The following is a 14,381-nucleotide window of genomic DNA, read 5'->3' as shown; positions in this document are numbered from 1 at the left end:
CTTTTCTATAAATAGCCCTGTCCCCGCGGGCAGCTGGGCCTGGCCTGTCACACGGCCTTGCCTGAATTAGAACATGTCCCCCCTGCAGTGGCCTGTGCGCCATGGGCCTGTCACGGGGTCATGGCAGCCCAGGTCACTGAGGTTGGGGGATTCCCTGTGGGAGTGGGGTGGCCTCAGCCACCTGGGGCTTCCATCCTGGGCCACAGTGCGCCACGGGCCACCTCATGCTTGGTGGTCACAGACGTTGACACCATGGTCACCATCGGCACAGGCGCTCACGCCCTTGAGGACAAAGCAGTGCCACTACTTCGAGCACCTCACAGTTCTGTGAACGGCCACCGACTCGCGGCTGATTCACACGGGAGCCCCGTCCCCGGGGCTGTCCACGCCGTGAGGCCTGCCCGCACGGCAGAATGCCACTCTGCCAGGAAAGGCGCAGAGTCCTGACCCACTCTCCAACGTGGTGAACCCCGCAAACATGCTGCGTGGGAGAAGCCGGCCACGGAAGGCCACGTAGCGACCTCTGTTTATAGGAAATGTCCACAGAAAGCAAATCTATGGAGATGGAAGCAGATTTGGGGGCTGGGGGAGGTGGCACGGGGCGTGCCCACTAAGAGAATTCGGGGCACGATGGAGTGTTCTAGAACTGAATCTCTGTGCTTGACGGCTGTGGAAACCTGCCCGAGTCCACAGGTGAGATTTTCGTACAGATGTGCTGGGCTCCTCACGCCCCCACATTGGCATCTATAGGGCACCTGCTCCGGCCCGGGCCCGGGAGGCTCTGGGGCAGTGGGCAGGCCAGGACAGCCACGGCGAGGGTTACTGCCCGTTTGCCCGCCACTCCTGAACACCACGCAGCACTCCCTGGGCCAGCTTTCTTCTTTATTGGTCTGAGCCTCTCTGTACGCCAGCCTCGGGAGCACAGACAGGGGGCGGGGGGTGGGGGGGCTGGCCACCCCCAGGCTTGGGTCCTCTCCTCCTCTTAGCCTAGCAGGGGTGGAGCCCAGTCCCTCTGGAGGTGGCAGCAGCCATAGCCACAGCGATGATCATTCTGGGGACAAGGTGGCCAGGCCCGGTGGCAGCAAGGGCTGGGCGTACAGGGGTGGGGGCCAGCTCCACAGGATCCCCCACCTGTTTGCTGGGCAGAGGGACCACACCGGCCAGCCTGACCCTGCCACAGGCCCGGGGGTCCTCCACCCACCTATGCCCAGCTCAGCTACCGCAGAAGAGCAGATACAGAAACAATCCAACTCAGTTAGAAACCGCTCTGCCCCAGCCCGGGTAAGCAGGCTGAGGCGGAACTGGGCGCAGGGAGCAGGGCGCCGGGGCTCGGTCAGGAGGCAGTGGGCGGGGGTGTGGGGGCTCTAGCTCTGTCTGGCTCCCGTGGCTCTGTGGGGAGAGGTCTGTGAGGGCCCATCTCCAGAAGCTTCTGAGCGCCAGGGGGCTGGAGGGCAGGGTACGGCGGAGAGGCGCCCTGGGGACGCAGCCAGGCTCCTCACCCCTGCGGGCAGTGCCGTGGGGCATGCGGGGGCGTGCGCATCGGCATTCAGAAAGCGGACCACACGGGGGCTGGGCGCGTGCAGGCTGTCCAGGAGGGGGCCGGGAGGCCGGGCGCTGGGGCCTGCTGGGGTCTTGGCCAGAGCACCCCAAGCAGCTCTGGGAGGCCCACCTCCCCGGAGGATAAGGCACAGAGTTTTGGTTTCCCAGGGGCCCGGTTCCAGCCTGGCCCTGGAGGGGCCCAGCTCAGCAGTACCTCCGGGGGCCCACCGCGGTGGGGCTGGCCGCAGCACTCTCACTTGGCTTTGGGCTTAAGGCTGAGGCCTGTGGGAAGCGAGAGGAACAGCATCTTTAGGAGCGGACTTGCTGGGGACAATGCCAAGGTGCCTGCCTCCGGGTCCCCAGGCTCCTGTGGTCCTGTCACCACGGCCCGGAGGGCTGCATTGCGTCTCTCTCGGTCCATGCTGACCCCAGGCCCTTGCTCTTCAGCAGCAAGACCCTTCCAGGTGGAAGTCACCGGGATGACCCCCCAGCCTGCGGGCTCCTGTCCCCCTGCCCAGGCCGGATCCCTGGGCCTGCTCTCCCCACACTCACCCCCACCAGGCCCTGCTCTCCGCCTCCCACCCCACTCCCGTCAGGCCCCGCTCCCTCTACTCCCCCTTCCCCACCCCTGCCTTACCCCCACCAAGGCCCTTCTCTCTCCCCCACCAGGCCCTGCTCTCCCCGCACTTCTCCATTCCCCGCCCCCCCACCTGACTTCACCCCTCCCCCGAGGGCCAGGCCACACTGCCCGCCCCCATCAGTCCCGCTGCGTCTCCCTGAGCTTCCCGACCCCTGACGCCGGATGCCTCCAGACCTGTCCTTTCCCAGCGGCCACAGCTCCTTGGCTCCTGCCACCTGGACGCCCCCTACCTGGCCCTGCAGGCCCCCTGCCCCCCAGAGCCCTCTGGTCCAAGGGCCCCTGTTCTGCGCTTCCCCGCTGACGCCCTGCCCGCCTGCCCCCTCCCACCCCAGCCCCCCCCCCCCCCCCCCGGTCCTGAGCAGACGGGAGTGACTATCGTGCTTGAAAAAGATGAGGCAAAACACGGGAGGCAGAAAGGTCAAAAGTCACTCGGAGCGGGGTTTCTGTCCCTGCCCCCAGGGTGCCAGGACCCCACACAGCAGGGCCTCCCACATCACTGCCTCAACCGGGCAGTTGGCCTCCAGGCCCTGGCCTGTGGGATAATGGGCCCCAAGCCCCTTTGGACCCGCTCTGGGGTGGACTCAGGTCGCGTGTGTGGAATTCCTGCTCCAAACACGTGAGAGCAGCCTCACTTAGGACACCCCGGGGGCCGGGTTGGGGGCCGGGCGGCAAGAGGTCCTGAACCTTCCAGCCCCTCCGTGAGCCGAGAGCAATGCCACAGACGCTGCTAGTTTTGCTAGTTTTGCTGGTTTTGGAAAGTTCTTGCTGTTTCAGGGTGAAGCACACGTGGTGGTCGTTATGGTCTCGCAAATTCCCTGTCTGGTGGCTGTTTTTCCAAATAAAAGCTTGAGAAGACGGAGGGTGGGATTCCCTCCTGCTCCCAGCCAAGGGGATGCTGGGGCCCGGGGAGGGAGCGAGCGGGCAGCAACGGACTGCTGCGCCAGAGGACGCGGGGGCGGTCCTGCGGGGCGCAGAGCCGTGCTGGGCACACCAAGCTTGCCCTGGACTGTGGCCACAGGTGGCTGCCGAACCCCCAAACCCAAACACCCCCACGGCCCCACTCGCTAGTGTGCGCTGGTGTTTTGCACCTGAGAGCCAGGGTCCGAAAGTAATCCCAGCAGCAAACTCGGGGACTGAGGCTAAAGCCCATACCAAGAGCAAGAATAAACCGTCCAGAGGGTGCACGGACTTCTCGCCTGCCCTTGCTTCCTCTGGGCACCGCTGCACCTCTCCTCCATGCCCCGGGCCCTCTGGGTCAGCACCGAGCTGGGTGCAGGTGGCCCCCTGCCCCCAAGAAAGCGGATCGGCTCGCCATCAGCACGGCCCAGAACGCAGCAGGGACCCCAGGCCTGTCTGTCTGCACCTGTGAGCCTTTCGGGCCACATCCGAGACAACCATGGTCCTGCCCATCCTTGGGGTCCTCGGAGGCCTAGTGCTGTGGACCCGGGATGTGCCTACAGACCCATCTGCGGTCCCCAGGACCTGGCTACCAGGGAGGGGAGGCATGTCCATTCCTTGGAGAGGGCCCATGGCCCGTCTCTTCCTGGCAGCTGGGCCTTGGGGCTGCCTCTGTCCCTCACTGCCTCCCTGGGGACATTTGTGGCCCAACCAGAGCTGGGGTGTGCCCCGTGGAAGGTCTCAGAGCAAAGGTTACCACCCTGGGAGATAGAAGTCAGGAAAGCCCCAGGTTAACCGACTGCTTGGGGCAGAGGCAATCCCCTCCTGCCTGTCCCGCTCGGAGGCCCCCCACACTCCTGAGGCCCTGCTGCCCGGCGCACAGTTCCAAGGTCGCGCCTGGCACACAGCAGACACCAGCTAAGCGAGGCACGGCTCCCGCCCTTCCAGAGAGGGAGGAGAAGGCAGAGGGCCAGGCGGGTCCCAGCACCAGCAGCACAGGAGGGCAGGGCTTGCCGACAGGCCCAGGCAGGCTGGAGGGAGGCAGGTTAGCGTCCAGGAGGGGCTGGGCGTGGGCCCGGCCTCCGAGGCCACCGTTAGTGCAGGACACCAGCATAAGTACCTACCTTACTGGATCACACAGAGTCTTTTTGTTTTATTATCGTCAGAGTCAGGGACAACCTCTGCTTTCAAATAAGAGAAACGCACTCAATGGCTTATTCCTGGCCTGCCCTGAACTTGGAGCTGGGGCCGGGCTGCCGGGCGCTCGGGCTGTGTGGACACGGAGCCAAACCCGTTGGGCCTGGGGCAGCCCCAGGCTACACCCGCCCCAGCTGCCGCTCCCTGCTAGGGACAGCATGAAGCAGGAGTTAGGGGGTTTGGGGTGTAGGGACAAGGGCAGCGCTCCCCCAACCAAAGTTGCTCCTGCCCCATGTGGAACGGTGGCCGTCTCCTCTTCTGCAGGACGTGGGGTGTCCTGGGAATCACCCACTCTCGGGAGGAAGAGGAGGGAACAGCCAGAGGCAGTGAGAGGCAGGGGTCCTGCTGGGGCTGGACGAGCTCTGACCACACACCGGTGTCCCCACGCTCCATGGGCCTTGCCTACCCGGGAGCCCTGCTTCGGGGGACGAGGAACGATGGGAGGGGAGCCCCAAGTTACCTTCCTGGTTCCTCGAGGGACGCTTCTTCCTCCGCTTGCCCATCCTCTTTGAGGCCTGTCCCCGGGCCCTGGGGAGAGTGCCGGACCCTGAAGAGTCCGTGACTGTGTCCTCAGAGAAGGACCTGTCCAAGGATGTGTCCAGTGCAGAATCTGGGGCTGCTGTGTCCTCCTGGTCCCCATCCCCGTCCCCAGCCACGCCAGGGCCTGTGGCAGGGAGGTCAGCCTCCTGCGTCCCCTCCACAGTGCTGTCGGCCTCAGCCCGGCGGACGCCTTGAGGGGCTGTGGGGTCTTCGGCATCTTGGCCTGACCCCGTGGCCCCAGGGGGCTTGTCACCAGACAGCCTGAGAGGTTTCAGGGCCTGCGCACTGCCCAGCACCACTGGCCAGGCGCCCTGACAAGGCTGGGGGTTCTGGGGGTCCTCGGTGGTCAGGACGTCGCTGACGTCTGTGTACCAGGAAGAACGCCTCTCTATGGACCCAGGCCCATTCCCCTGTGGCAGGTCTGCAGTGGGCTGTGGGCTAGGGGCAGTGGCGTCGTAGAGATCCCAGCCCTGGGGCTCAGAGGAGGGGCCGCCGGTGCCTCCTGTGGGGACTCTGGTGGCCGCTGTGGACACAGGACATGGCAGCTGAGGGCAGGGCCCGACTCCCAGGCCATCCCTGCCCAAGCAGAGGGCCTCTGTCCATCCCAACATCTACCCGAATGCCACCAGCGCTGCAGAGCCCACTGCCCCAAGAGCCTGCCCTGGTGGCCCCGAAGTGTGGGTTCCCAGAGAGCAGGCCCATGGTGTGGCTGGGCGGGGGGACACTGGGCTAACTTCATGCCCGTCCCAAGAGCCCCTCCACTCCGGGCAGCCACGCTGAGTGGAGCGGCCCCCACCAGGCCCCAGGCCCACCTCTCCCACCACCTCAGCAGCCCCGAGCCCCAAGACACGGGTCAAAGGCCCATGGCCCGAGGGGGCTGCAGGGAGCCCTCTGCCGCCGGCAAGGGGACCAGAAGGCCAAGCTACCCGTTTAACCCCACCTCATGGCTGTGCCATTTCTCTGGTAGCAAGGCAACCATGAGGGTTCTCCCATGAGGTCAGAGAGGGCTTCCTGGAGGAGGGGAGGTAGGAGGCAGCAAGGACAGCAGGAGGGAGACAGTGATGAAAGGTGGGAGAGGCTCTCACCAGGCGCCTTGTCCCTTGGTGGGTCCGTGGCAGCTGCCTTGCCGCCCCCCTCTGCGTCCCCTCGGCCCCGGGCCGTCTTCCGCAGCTGGAAGCCCTTCCTGATGTCCGCCAGCAGGGCGTCGATGACACACACTTCCTCCTGCTTCCCAACTCCCCTCCTGACTGAAAGGCCCCCAGACCCTCAGATAGGTTGCCTGCGGGTCCCTGGAGCCCACCCACGTGACCCGGAGACGATGACCTGGAGGGGGTGGGCGGTGCCCCCAGAGCTTCGAGGATAGGGGATGAGACCCGGCCCCTCGGAGGCCCCCCCTGCTCCTTCTGGGCCCCCCGAGCTCCCCCTGGGCCCCCCGGCCAGGGCCTGGCCTCACCAGGCTTCCCGTCCTCGCCCCGTGGCCTCCGGGCCTCCTCCTCAGCCAGCTGCCGCTTCCTCTTCTCGGCTTTCGCCGCCTGCTCCTTCCAGTCCTTGTTGTCCTGTGCAGGTGGACGGGGAGCCCGTGACCCCCAGCCCTCGGAGGACAGCACGAGCCCGGCACCCCGGCGATTCCAGCAGCTCTGCCTGAGCCCGGGGAGGGGGTGCGGGCCCGGCCCACCTTCAGGGCACGCACGAAGAGGTCCCGGAAGGTCTTCATGGTGCTGAACGTGTCCTCCAAGGACAGCCGCTGCGCGTCCTCGCACAGGTACCGCGCCAGCTCTAACTTCTTCTCCTCGATGGCCTGGAACACCTCATCCAGTGCCCGGGAGGCCTCGATGCTGGCCTGGGGACGGGAGGGCGCGGTCACAGCCCAGGGAGAGCCCCACCGAAGGCACCACTGGCCCTCAAAGGGTCACAGCCCCGGGGAGCCCTGGGGGCAGGGCGGGGCCGGGCTGCGGGAGGAGGATGGCCGCTGCCCGGGTCAGAGCAGGACAGGGAGGTCTGGGCACTGCAGGCCCCAGGCTCAGAGGAAGCCCCTCCCTTGCAGGAACGACCTTGGGATCAGGGACGGCATGTTGCCCTCCTACGGGGCCCCTCACCCTGGCCTGTCTTCCCCCATCACCCGGGAGACCCCCCAGCAGCTGCCTCCTGGCCCGGACCCCAGCCCGGCTTGCCTGGAGTCGTCCGGCGTACTGCTCCTGCACCTCGGGGATGGAGGACGACACCTTCCGCTCCATCTCCAGAAGCTTCTTCAGGTTGGTGCTGGACTCCGAACGGATGAGTTCAAGGTTGATCCTGAAAACCCCAGAGCCAGGCGGGGTCAGGCGGCAGCTGATGTCCAGTCTTGCAGGGTCAGCGGAGGGGCCAGTGGGGGCCTTCAGCCTGCACACCGGCAGGCACGGCAGGGACGCTGGACAGCACATCCACGGGGACAGTGGACGGCACACCCTCAGGGTAGTGGGCGACAATGGGCAGCACACCCGTGGGGACAGCGGAGGACACTGGGTGGCACACCCACGGGGATGGCGGGGACAGTGAACGGCACACCCCCGCAGGAACAGCAGTGGACAGCGGACAGCACACCCGCAGGGACAGTGGGGGACAGTGGACAGCACAGCTGCAGGGATAGCGGGGGACACTGGGCTGCACGCTCTCAGGTTCTAGAAGCACATCAGAACTCTGGGAAGGGCCAAGCGGTGCCGCGGGTGAAGTGCTGGGACAGTGACCCCAGCAGCTCAGCCCTTCTTTGGCTCTCAGGCCTGAGAACCTCCCATAGCAGCGTGTACCTGGAGTTGGAAGGTCCAGGCCACCCTCCCTGAGCTGTTCCTCTGGGCTGAGTGACCCCAGGGATGCAGCCCTACTTGCCTGGGCCTCAGTGTCCTCATCTGTACAATGGGAGTGGCATGGCCTTCCTCACGGGCTGTTACGAGGCTCAGCCTTGTAAAAAGGTGGCATGAGCCTAATGCCTGGTGTGACCACGACCAGGTCGCTCCCTACCGCTCCTAGGCCTCAGTTTCTTCCTGTAAATCACCTAGGAACAGGCCACGATGGACCCAAAGTCCTATTCAGACGTGAAAATGACCTTCTAGGGGGCAGTGGTTCCTGGGGGCCCAGCCTGGCCCAGCTACCTCACTGGCCAGGACCAGAGGCAGGGGTGCTGGTGGGGGCGCCGGTGTGGGCGAGCCCCATGGGGGGGCAGGGGGCACCTACCCAGCTGCTTGGGAGGGCTGCTCCAGGTCCTGGGGCAGCTGCAGGAGGTCTGGGTGGCCCTTCTCTGCCTCCTGCAACAGAACAAGTCAGGTGAGCGAGGTGATGGCCACACCCTGGCCCCAGGGGTGCCTGAGGGGCCACGGGGCCAGCCCGGGCCCACCTCCAGCACGTGGTGCAGCAGGGTCACGCGGCTCTGCTGGGACTTGGTCTCCGTGAGCTTCAGCAGTGTGCTGATCTTGAAGCCGTCAGCATCCCCCGTGTGGCTGCCCTGCGAGGGTCCGGGTGCGGAGTGAGGGCCCCTGAAGCCCGGTGGGAGGGGGTGGGCATGGGGGCTGGGCATGGGGGGTAGCGGGGGCGGGGCCCACTTACGTAGTTGAGGAAATTTCCAATTTTCAGGATCAGCTGGCAGAAAACAGGCAGCCGGTGGCTGGTAAGCAGGCCTGGGGGAGGGCGCCAGGGCTGAGGGAGGGTAGGTGCTGCGAGGGGTCTGCAGCTGTGGTGTGGGGGTCTTCCCTCCCCTCCCCAGGGTGGAACCCCAGGGGTTCCAGCCCCCACCAGGAGCAGGCCCAGGAACTCTGCACTCCTGTACCCTCCCCACCCCGGGAGCAGATGACCCCTGGCCCCTCTGCGGGTATGATGCTGCTGAGAGGAATCTTCTGAAAGGTTGGAGCGGTGGCCTCCCTGGTTCTCAGCTAACCATCCCTTGGGGCTTCAGGGATGGTGGCTGACATGGGAGTGGATGTCCACTACGTGCGTCCCTGCCCTGGGGCTGGGGTACATTCCTGCTTGACCCTCTTCTGGAAAGACTGCTGAGCATTCACAGGTGTCCCTGAGCACGCCCCTTGATGTGCTCGCCCGTCTCTGTGTGTGCCCGCACGTGCCCGTGCTACTGTGTGTGTGTGCTCGCCTGTGCCTGTGTGCGTCTGTGAACGCACACGTGAGTGCGTGTGCATGGCGTGTGCCTTACGGCAGGGGATGCGTCTACGGTGAGGTGGGGAAGTTCTGTGCCCCAGGACCACTTGCCGTGTGGATTCCAGCCCCCCACCCCGGCCCCAGGCTGTGCTCCCCACTCACTGCAGCAGGCCGCGAGCACCAGCTGGGCCTTGGGCTGCACCATGTCCAGCACGACGGCTGAGCCCTCACACAGCAGCATGCACTCCACCCGCAGCTGGTAGCTGGGGACAGAGCGGGGAATCAGGGCCTGGGTCCCCCACCCACCCAGGGCCTGTAGCACGGGGACCTACAGCCTGGCCCGGGTCAGCGTGCACATTTCCGGGCCAGGTTCCAGATGGGGACTCCGCAGGACCAGAGTAGGGCCTGGGAAGGGGCACTTGAGACAAGCACCCACGTGGGACCAGAAGACAGCTGTCCCCCTGCAGGGCTCCCTGCCTTCTCGGAGCAGGGGGAAGCGTGAATGATACGTGCGGCGGTCCCCATGGAGCCCCAAGGGAACGGTCTGCACAGCCGCACTCCCTCCTCTAGGTCTGGGCCCGGCTCCCCCGGCCCCATCCCTGCCAGTGGGGCCTGGGGTCCGAGGGCGGCCCATTCACCAGGGAATGCCCAGCAGGAGGAGGTAGAACTGGTCGGCGTTGGCCAGCTTGGCGCGGTCCTCCGTGAACGAGTGCAGGTTTTCGATCTGCAGGGAGGAGGCCCATGCATGGGATTCCAGCCCCCATCCCCTCCCAGGAAGACCCCGCACCACCCGGCACCTGCCCATGCCTGCCCCGCCAGGGCCCACTCATGTCCAGCACAGCTCTGTGTGTCCGTGGGTCCCCTCCTCTTTCCCTTGTGGGGAGGACTCGGGCAGGGCCGGCAAGGCTTTGCCCCACTCACCTCATGCTTTTCAGGAAGGAGTTTGAGGAACTGCTTAAGAACCTCCACGTCGAATTTGGTGGTGTCCCCAGCCCGAATCATGGCAGTGACATCCTCATTGGAGCTGCAGGAGAGAGGGTGTGGTTTCGGTGGGAGCAGAGGAAGCACCGGCCCCCTCCTCTGGGCTCCTGGGGGACCCTGCTGGTCAGGGACTGCCGTCAGCCCATGACCTCTTTGCTGCTCGGGCCCAAGCTGGAGGGACACAGAGAAGGCAATTCACTTGCCTGGGGTCGCACAGTAACATGGCTGGGGGCTGACTCCCATGCTCCCTGCCTGTCAGGGCACCCCTGCTCCTCCTTCCTGGGGGCTGCTCAGGACCCAGGCAGGCTCACGCATGTCCAGGGAGCTCCCTGGCAGGAGCCTGCACTCAGCAGCTGCAGGGAAGGACCCGGGGGCTGGGGGCACTGCCCGCTGCAGTCTGGGCCTCCGCTTCCCCAGGGAGCAAGGCTGGGGCTCTCCAGGGCCCCCAGCTGGGGCGGTCTGGGGCACCGACTGGCCCCAGGGAGGAGGAGTCGCACTTCCTGGAGTGCCCCCTCCTCCGCCCGCGCCTCGAGGGCACTGCGCAGCCTTAGATGGCAGGAGCGGGGAGGGCAGGGGCTCGGCAGGACAGGCTGCTCACCATTTAAACTGCTTCAGGAAGATGTTGAGGTTCAGGCTCTTCTTGGAATCCAGAAAGGTGATCTGGAAAACACCCCGCCCTGGTGTTGGTACCTGCGGCCGCACTGAGACCCCCGTACTCCCCCAACCTGGCCAGGCCGGCCCCACCTCCTTGGGCTCCTTCCTGGCGGGGGCGGCCATGCGTTCCTTGGGCTTGGCCTCGGGGAAGCAGAAGAGCCGCTCTATGCTGGAGAAGTCGGGCTCCACGACCTCGTCGCCCAGGCTGCTCAGCGAGGCCCACATGGAGCTCTGCTCTGGGGGGCGGGGTCCCCGGTCAGGCTCACGCCCGCCCTGGGGGCCAGGGATGCCCTCCGGTTGCTGTCACGCCGCGCGCACGCGGACGGACGCATGCGTGCCCGTGTCCCGGCTGGCGGGGGACGGTCGTCTCGCAAGCCTCGGCCTTGACCTTCTCCGACCGAGCATCAGCACCCCGGGGCCCGGGCAGGGCAGGGGCTGTGGCAGCAGAGGGACATCTAGGCTTACCAGGGTGCGTGCGGGAGGAAGGGTCTTCAGAGGTGACCTCTGGCCCGTCCCCGCCCCCGCCCGGTCCCCGCCCCTGTCCCTGTCCCGGACGACCCAGGAGCGGAGCCCAGGGCGGAGACTAACCAGTCCCGCCCGCCGGCAAGGGGACCCTTGGCCCAGACCCGGGCACATACACCACACGCGGCGGGGGGGCGTGCGCAGCAGGCCGGGTCCGCGGCCTCGGGAGGGCGGCCGCTCAGGGAGACAGGGGTCCTCACCTCGGGCCACGCTGGACGGCAGCTTCTGCCAGTTGAGCTTCTTCATGCGCAGGGCGGGAGCGAGGACTCGCCGGTGGCTGGGGATCAGGGCAGAGCCCTGGGCCGGGATCGCATGCGCCACGATGATCTCCTCCCCCACCGGAGAGGCGCCGGAAGGACCGGGCAGGGGTGGGGGTGGAGGGAGGCCCCCGTCCTGGCCAGGTAGTGGGGGTGGTGGGGGGCACCCTGGGACCGGGAGTGGGGGAGGTGGGGGAGGTGGGGGAGGTGGGGCCCCGCCAGAAACAGGCAGAGGGGGTGGGGGAGGGGGTGGGGGAGGAGGTGGGGAGGCCTGGGCCCCCAGGACTGGCAGTGGGGTCGGTGGGAGCGGTGGGGGGGGGGGGGGGGGGGGGGGAGGGGGCCCTGCTGGGGAGGAGCTGGGGAGCAGGGGAACCGGTGGGACTGGGGCGGGTTTCTGCAGCTGTGGGGCCACAGAGCTGTTCGCCCTCTGCACGGTGAGGTGCTGACCGCTGAGCCCGGCCTCCGGCTGCTGTTCCTCCACACCCGCCTTAAGGGAGCCACTGTTTTGGGGTGCGCTGTCCTTCCGGCTCTGGCCTAGGTCGGCCTGGACACTCTTGTGGGCCTTGTTCAGGGAACTCGGGCGTGGCCACCCCTTGACGGACAGGAGCCGCTCTACCATCTCCTCCAGGGTGCACTCCTGGACTGTGTGGGGGTGTCCAGGGTCAGGGCAGAATGCCTAAGCAGGTGGGAGGGCGAGGGGCCAAGGAGGGATGTCCTCCCACATGGTCTAACGCCCCACTGTCTGTCCGCTGGGCTGGGGTCAGGGGCACGCCGCCCCACCTGCTCACCATCACTGGCCAGGAGCACGGCCCGGTTCACCAGGTTCTCCAGGGCCTCCCAGAGCAGCTGGCTGGAGGGCAGGGTGGGCTCCAGGTACAAGAGACCCTGCAGCACGGACAGCAGCCGGGCAGATGCCGGGGAGCAGCTCACCTGGGCGGGGAGGAAAAGGATAGGTTGGTATCTGCGCCCTTCCCGGGGCAGGCTGACAACGGCAGGCTTCCGACCACCAGGGACGTCTGCTCCATCACTGCTCTGTGCCTCGCAAGGGCCCTGCACAGGGGCTGGAGCCGGGCTTCCCAGACTGGTGCACAGGCGACTTTGGGGGTTAGACACCTCTCCATGCTAGCGGCGGCCCTGTGTGTGGTGGGAGGTGTCCTGGCATCCCCGGTCTCCACCCACCTGAAGCCAGTGGGACCCCTTGCCCCACTGAGACCCCCAGCATGCGTCCAGATGTCCTGGATGTCTCCTGGCAACACTTGTCCCCTGGCTGACAGCCGTGGGTTCAGTGAAGGGCAGGTGCTCCCACCGGAGAGGGCCTGAGCTGGACCAGAACCCGGCCTTCTGACCTCCTGCCGGTCCAGAAGCCCCTGGGGCCATTTGAGGCCGTCCGCCGGCTGGAGCTCGGGACTGCTCAGCTACCTCTGATCTATGGGACAATGTCCTCGAGGGTCCTGTGGCCTTGGCTCTGGGTCTGTGCCAGCGAAGACTTGCCCCCGGCCCGCTCCGGCTCTGGGCTCATCCTGTCTCCAGCACCCCCGGCCCCTTGCTGCTCCCTGCTGGGGCACCAGATCCGGCTCTACGGCTCTGGTCAGGGTGGGGTCTCCTGGGCAGGGAAGGCAGCCATGGCGCAGCCCTGGACCCCCGTCTCTGGAGCCAGTTCCCCGGGAGCTTGTACCCCGGCTCACCTTGTGGAACAGAGACGCGAAGACCTCCTGATGGCTAGTCATGTTGACGCCCCCGCAGATGCGCAGGAGCTCCTCCTCGTCCTCGGCCTTGGCCTCCTCGAAGGCCTCCAGCTGGATCAGCAGGTCGGCGTCCTCCAGGTCCCTGGGGCAAGAGGGGCCGGATGGGCTGAGGCTGCTGCCCCACCCGCCTCCCTCCCGACCCTGGACAGATGCACAGACAGCCCTGAGCGGGGCGTGCTGGGCTCATGGGCCCCGTAGCCGGGACAGTGGTCCTGACAGGGGCCCGGGAGAGGCGTTCTCAGCTGCGTGGGTTCCCGGAACCCAAGTAAGTTTGAGTTTCAGGAAAACGGCAAGCGCTGTTTAGCCTACATATGCTGTATGCACTACCGGGGATGGGCTCCCACCAACGGGACGTTCAGTGTTGTATCTGGCACCCCCCAAGCTGCTGGGCCGGGAGGTTCTGCAGGGTGGCCTGTCAGGCAGCATGATGGATGGCAACCGTGATGTCTCTGGGACCTGGGTTCAGCCGGGCGGGCCCATGGGGGCTATTCCCGGAAGTCCCCTCTGCCCATCTGGAGGTGCTGCTCCGGGCCCAAGGGGAGGGTGAGCCTGGCTTTGGAGAACAGTGATGGAGACTCACCGTAGCCGCGTCAGACTGTCCAGTAGCTGCAACCCTGGGAAGGGACAATGGGATCAGCGGGCTTCGGAGGCTGCTCTGGTCACCCCCTGTCCCAGGTCGCTTGCATCTTCTGACACCTTCCCCTCTGCTCTCTCCCTGGGCTCATTCCCACCACCCAGAATGTCCATGGGGTGGGAGGGGAACCCTGACATTCCTGCAGGTGCCAGGAACACTCTGGAGGGCACACGCCGTTGTCCCACTAAATGGCATGGCCAGTACTGGCAGGACTGGGGGTCAGCCTCACACTGAGAGCCACGCAGGACTCATGTCCGGGGCCCCGGGGCGGGCTGTGGCGCTTACCCGTGAACTCCCCGCGCAGCTGGGTGCGGGTGCGGAGGTCCTCGGGGCCCAGGATGATGGCGTTGACCACGCTGAGCAAGGTGACAACATAGGGCACATTGTCGCTGTCGGAGAGCTCGTTCATGATGACGCTGAAGCGGTACTGTTGGCTGCGCACCGTCTGCAGGGCGGGCGGGGTCAGCACATGCCCCGGGCAGGGTCAGCACACGCCTGGCCCACACCCGGGTGCCCTGGGGCTCACCTTGTAGTGGTCCAGGGCGTCCAGGGTCAGCCCGTGGCCCTCAGGGGAGTAGATGCACAGGGCGGCCAGCAGCTCAAATACCTGCTTCTTGACCATCACGTTGGATGTGTCCAGAGCTGTGGAGGGCCAG

The 14,381-nt window shown here is 66.5% G+C and overlaps 1 protein-coding gene across 6 annotated transcripts in view; it reads right to left on the bottom strand.

Moving 5' to 3' along the window:
• Positions 1-500: 500 nt before the first annotated feature.
• The window catches only part of INF2 (inverted formin 2), a 26,766-nt gene continuing 12,885 nt past the window's right edge, over positions 501-14,381 (bottom strand). For 4 of the 6 annotated variants that reach the window (XM_047735420.1, XM_047735418.1, XM_047735419.1 and 1 more), the window contains 21 exons: positions 14,252-14,367; positions 14,011-14,170; positions 13,672-13,705; positions 13,032-13,173; positions 12,135-12,276; positions 11,290-11,988; positions 10,658-10,803; positions 10,512-10,573; positions 9,854-9,956; positions 9,571-9,656; positions 9,095-9,195; positions 8,390-8,460; positions 8,181-8,288; positions 8,021-8,091; positions 6,985-7,105; positions 6,489-6,653; positions 6,267-6,369; positions 5,899-6,060; positions 4,734-5,336; positions 4,201-4,257; positions 501-1,821 (listed from right to left, as the gene is read on the bottom strand). In XM_047735420.1, the coding sequence (XP_047591376.1) occupies positions 4,202-4,257; positions 4,734-5,336; positions 5,899-6,060; positions 6,267-6,369; positions 6,489-6,653; positions 6,985-7,105; positions 8,021-8,091; positions 8,181-8,288; positions 8,390-8,460; positions 9,095-9,195; positions 9,571-9,656; positions 9,854-9,956; positions 10,512-10,573; positions 10,658-10,803; positions 11,290-11,988; positions 12,135-12,276; positions 13,032-13,173; positions 13,672-13,705; positions 14,011-14,170; positions 14,252-14,367 (3,251 nt within the window). In that variant the 3' untranslated portion in view covers positions 501-1,821; position 4,201. Of the gene's footprint in view, positions 1,822-2,257; positions 3,838-4,200; positions 4,258-4,733; positions 5,337-5,898; positions 6,061-6,266; positions 6,370-6,488; positions 6,654-6,984; positions 7,106-8,020; positions 8,092-8,180; positions 8,289-8,389; positions 8,461-9,094; positions 9,196-9,570; positions 9,657-9,853; positions 9,957-10,511; positions 10,574-10,657; positions 10,804-11,289; positions 11,989-12,134; positions 12,277-13,031; positions 13,174-13,671; positions 13,706-14,010; positions 14,171-14,251; positions 14,368-14,381 lie in introns of those variants that run through there. The other 2 variants (XM_047735416.1, XM_047735417.1) reach the window with 2 other exon arrangements.

Source organism: Lutra lutra, chromosome 7 (genome assembly GCF_902655055.1).
Source record: "Lutra lutra chromosome 7, mLutLut1.2, whole genome shotgun sequence".
NCBI lineage: Eukaryota > Metazoa > Chordata > Mammalia > Carnivora > Mustelidae > Lutra > Lutra lutra.
This window is presented reverse-complemented; position numbering and strand designations above follow the sequence as displayed.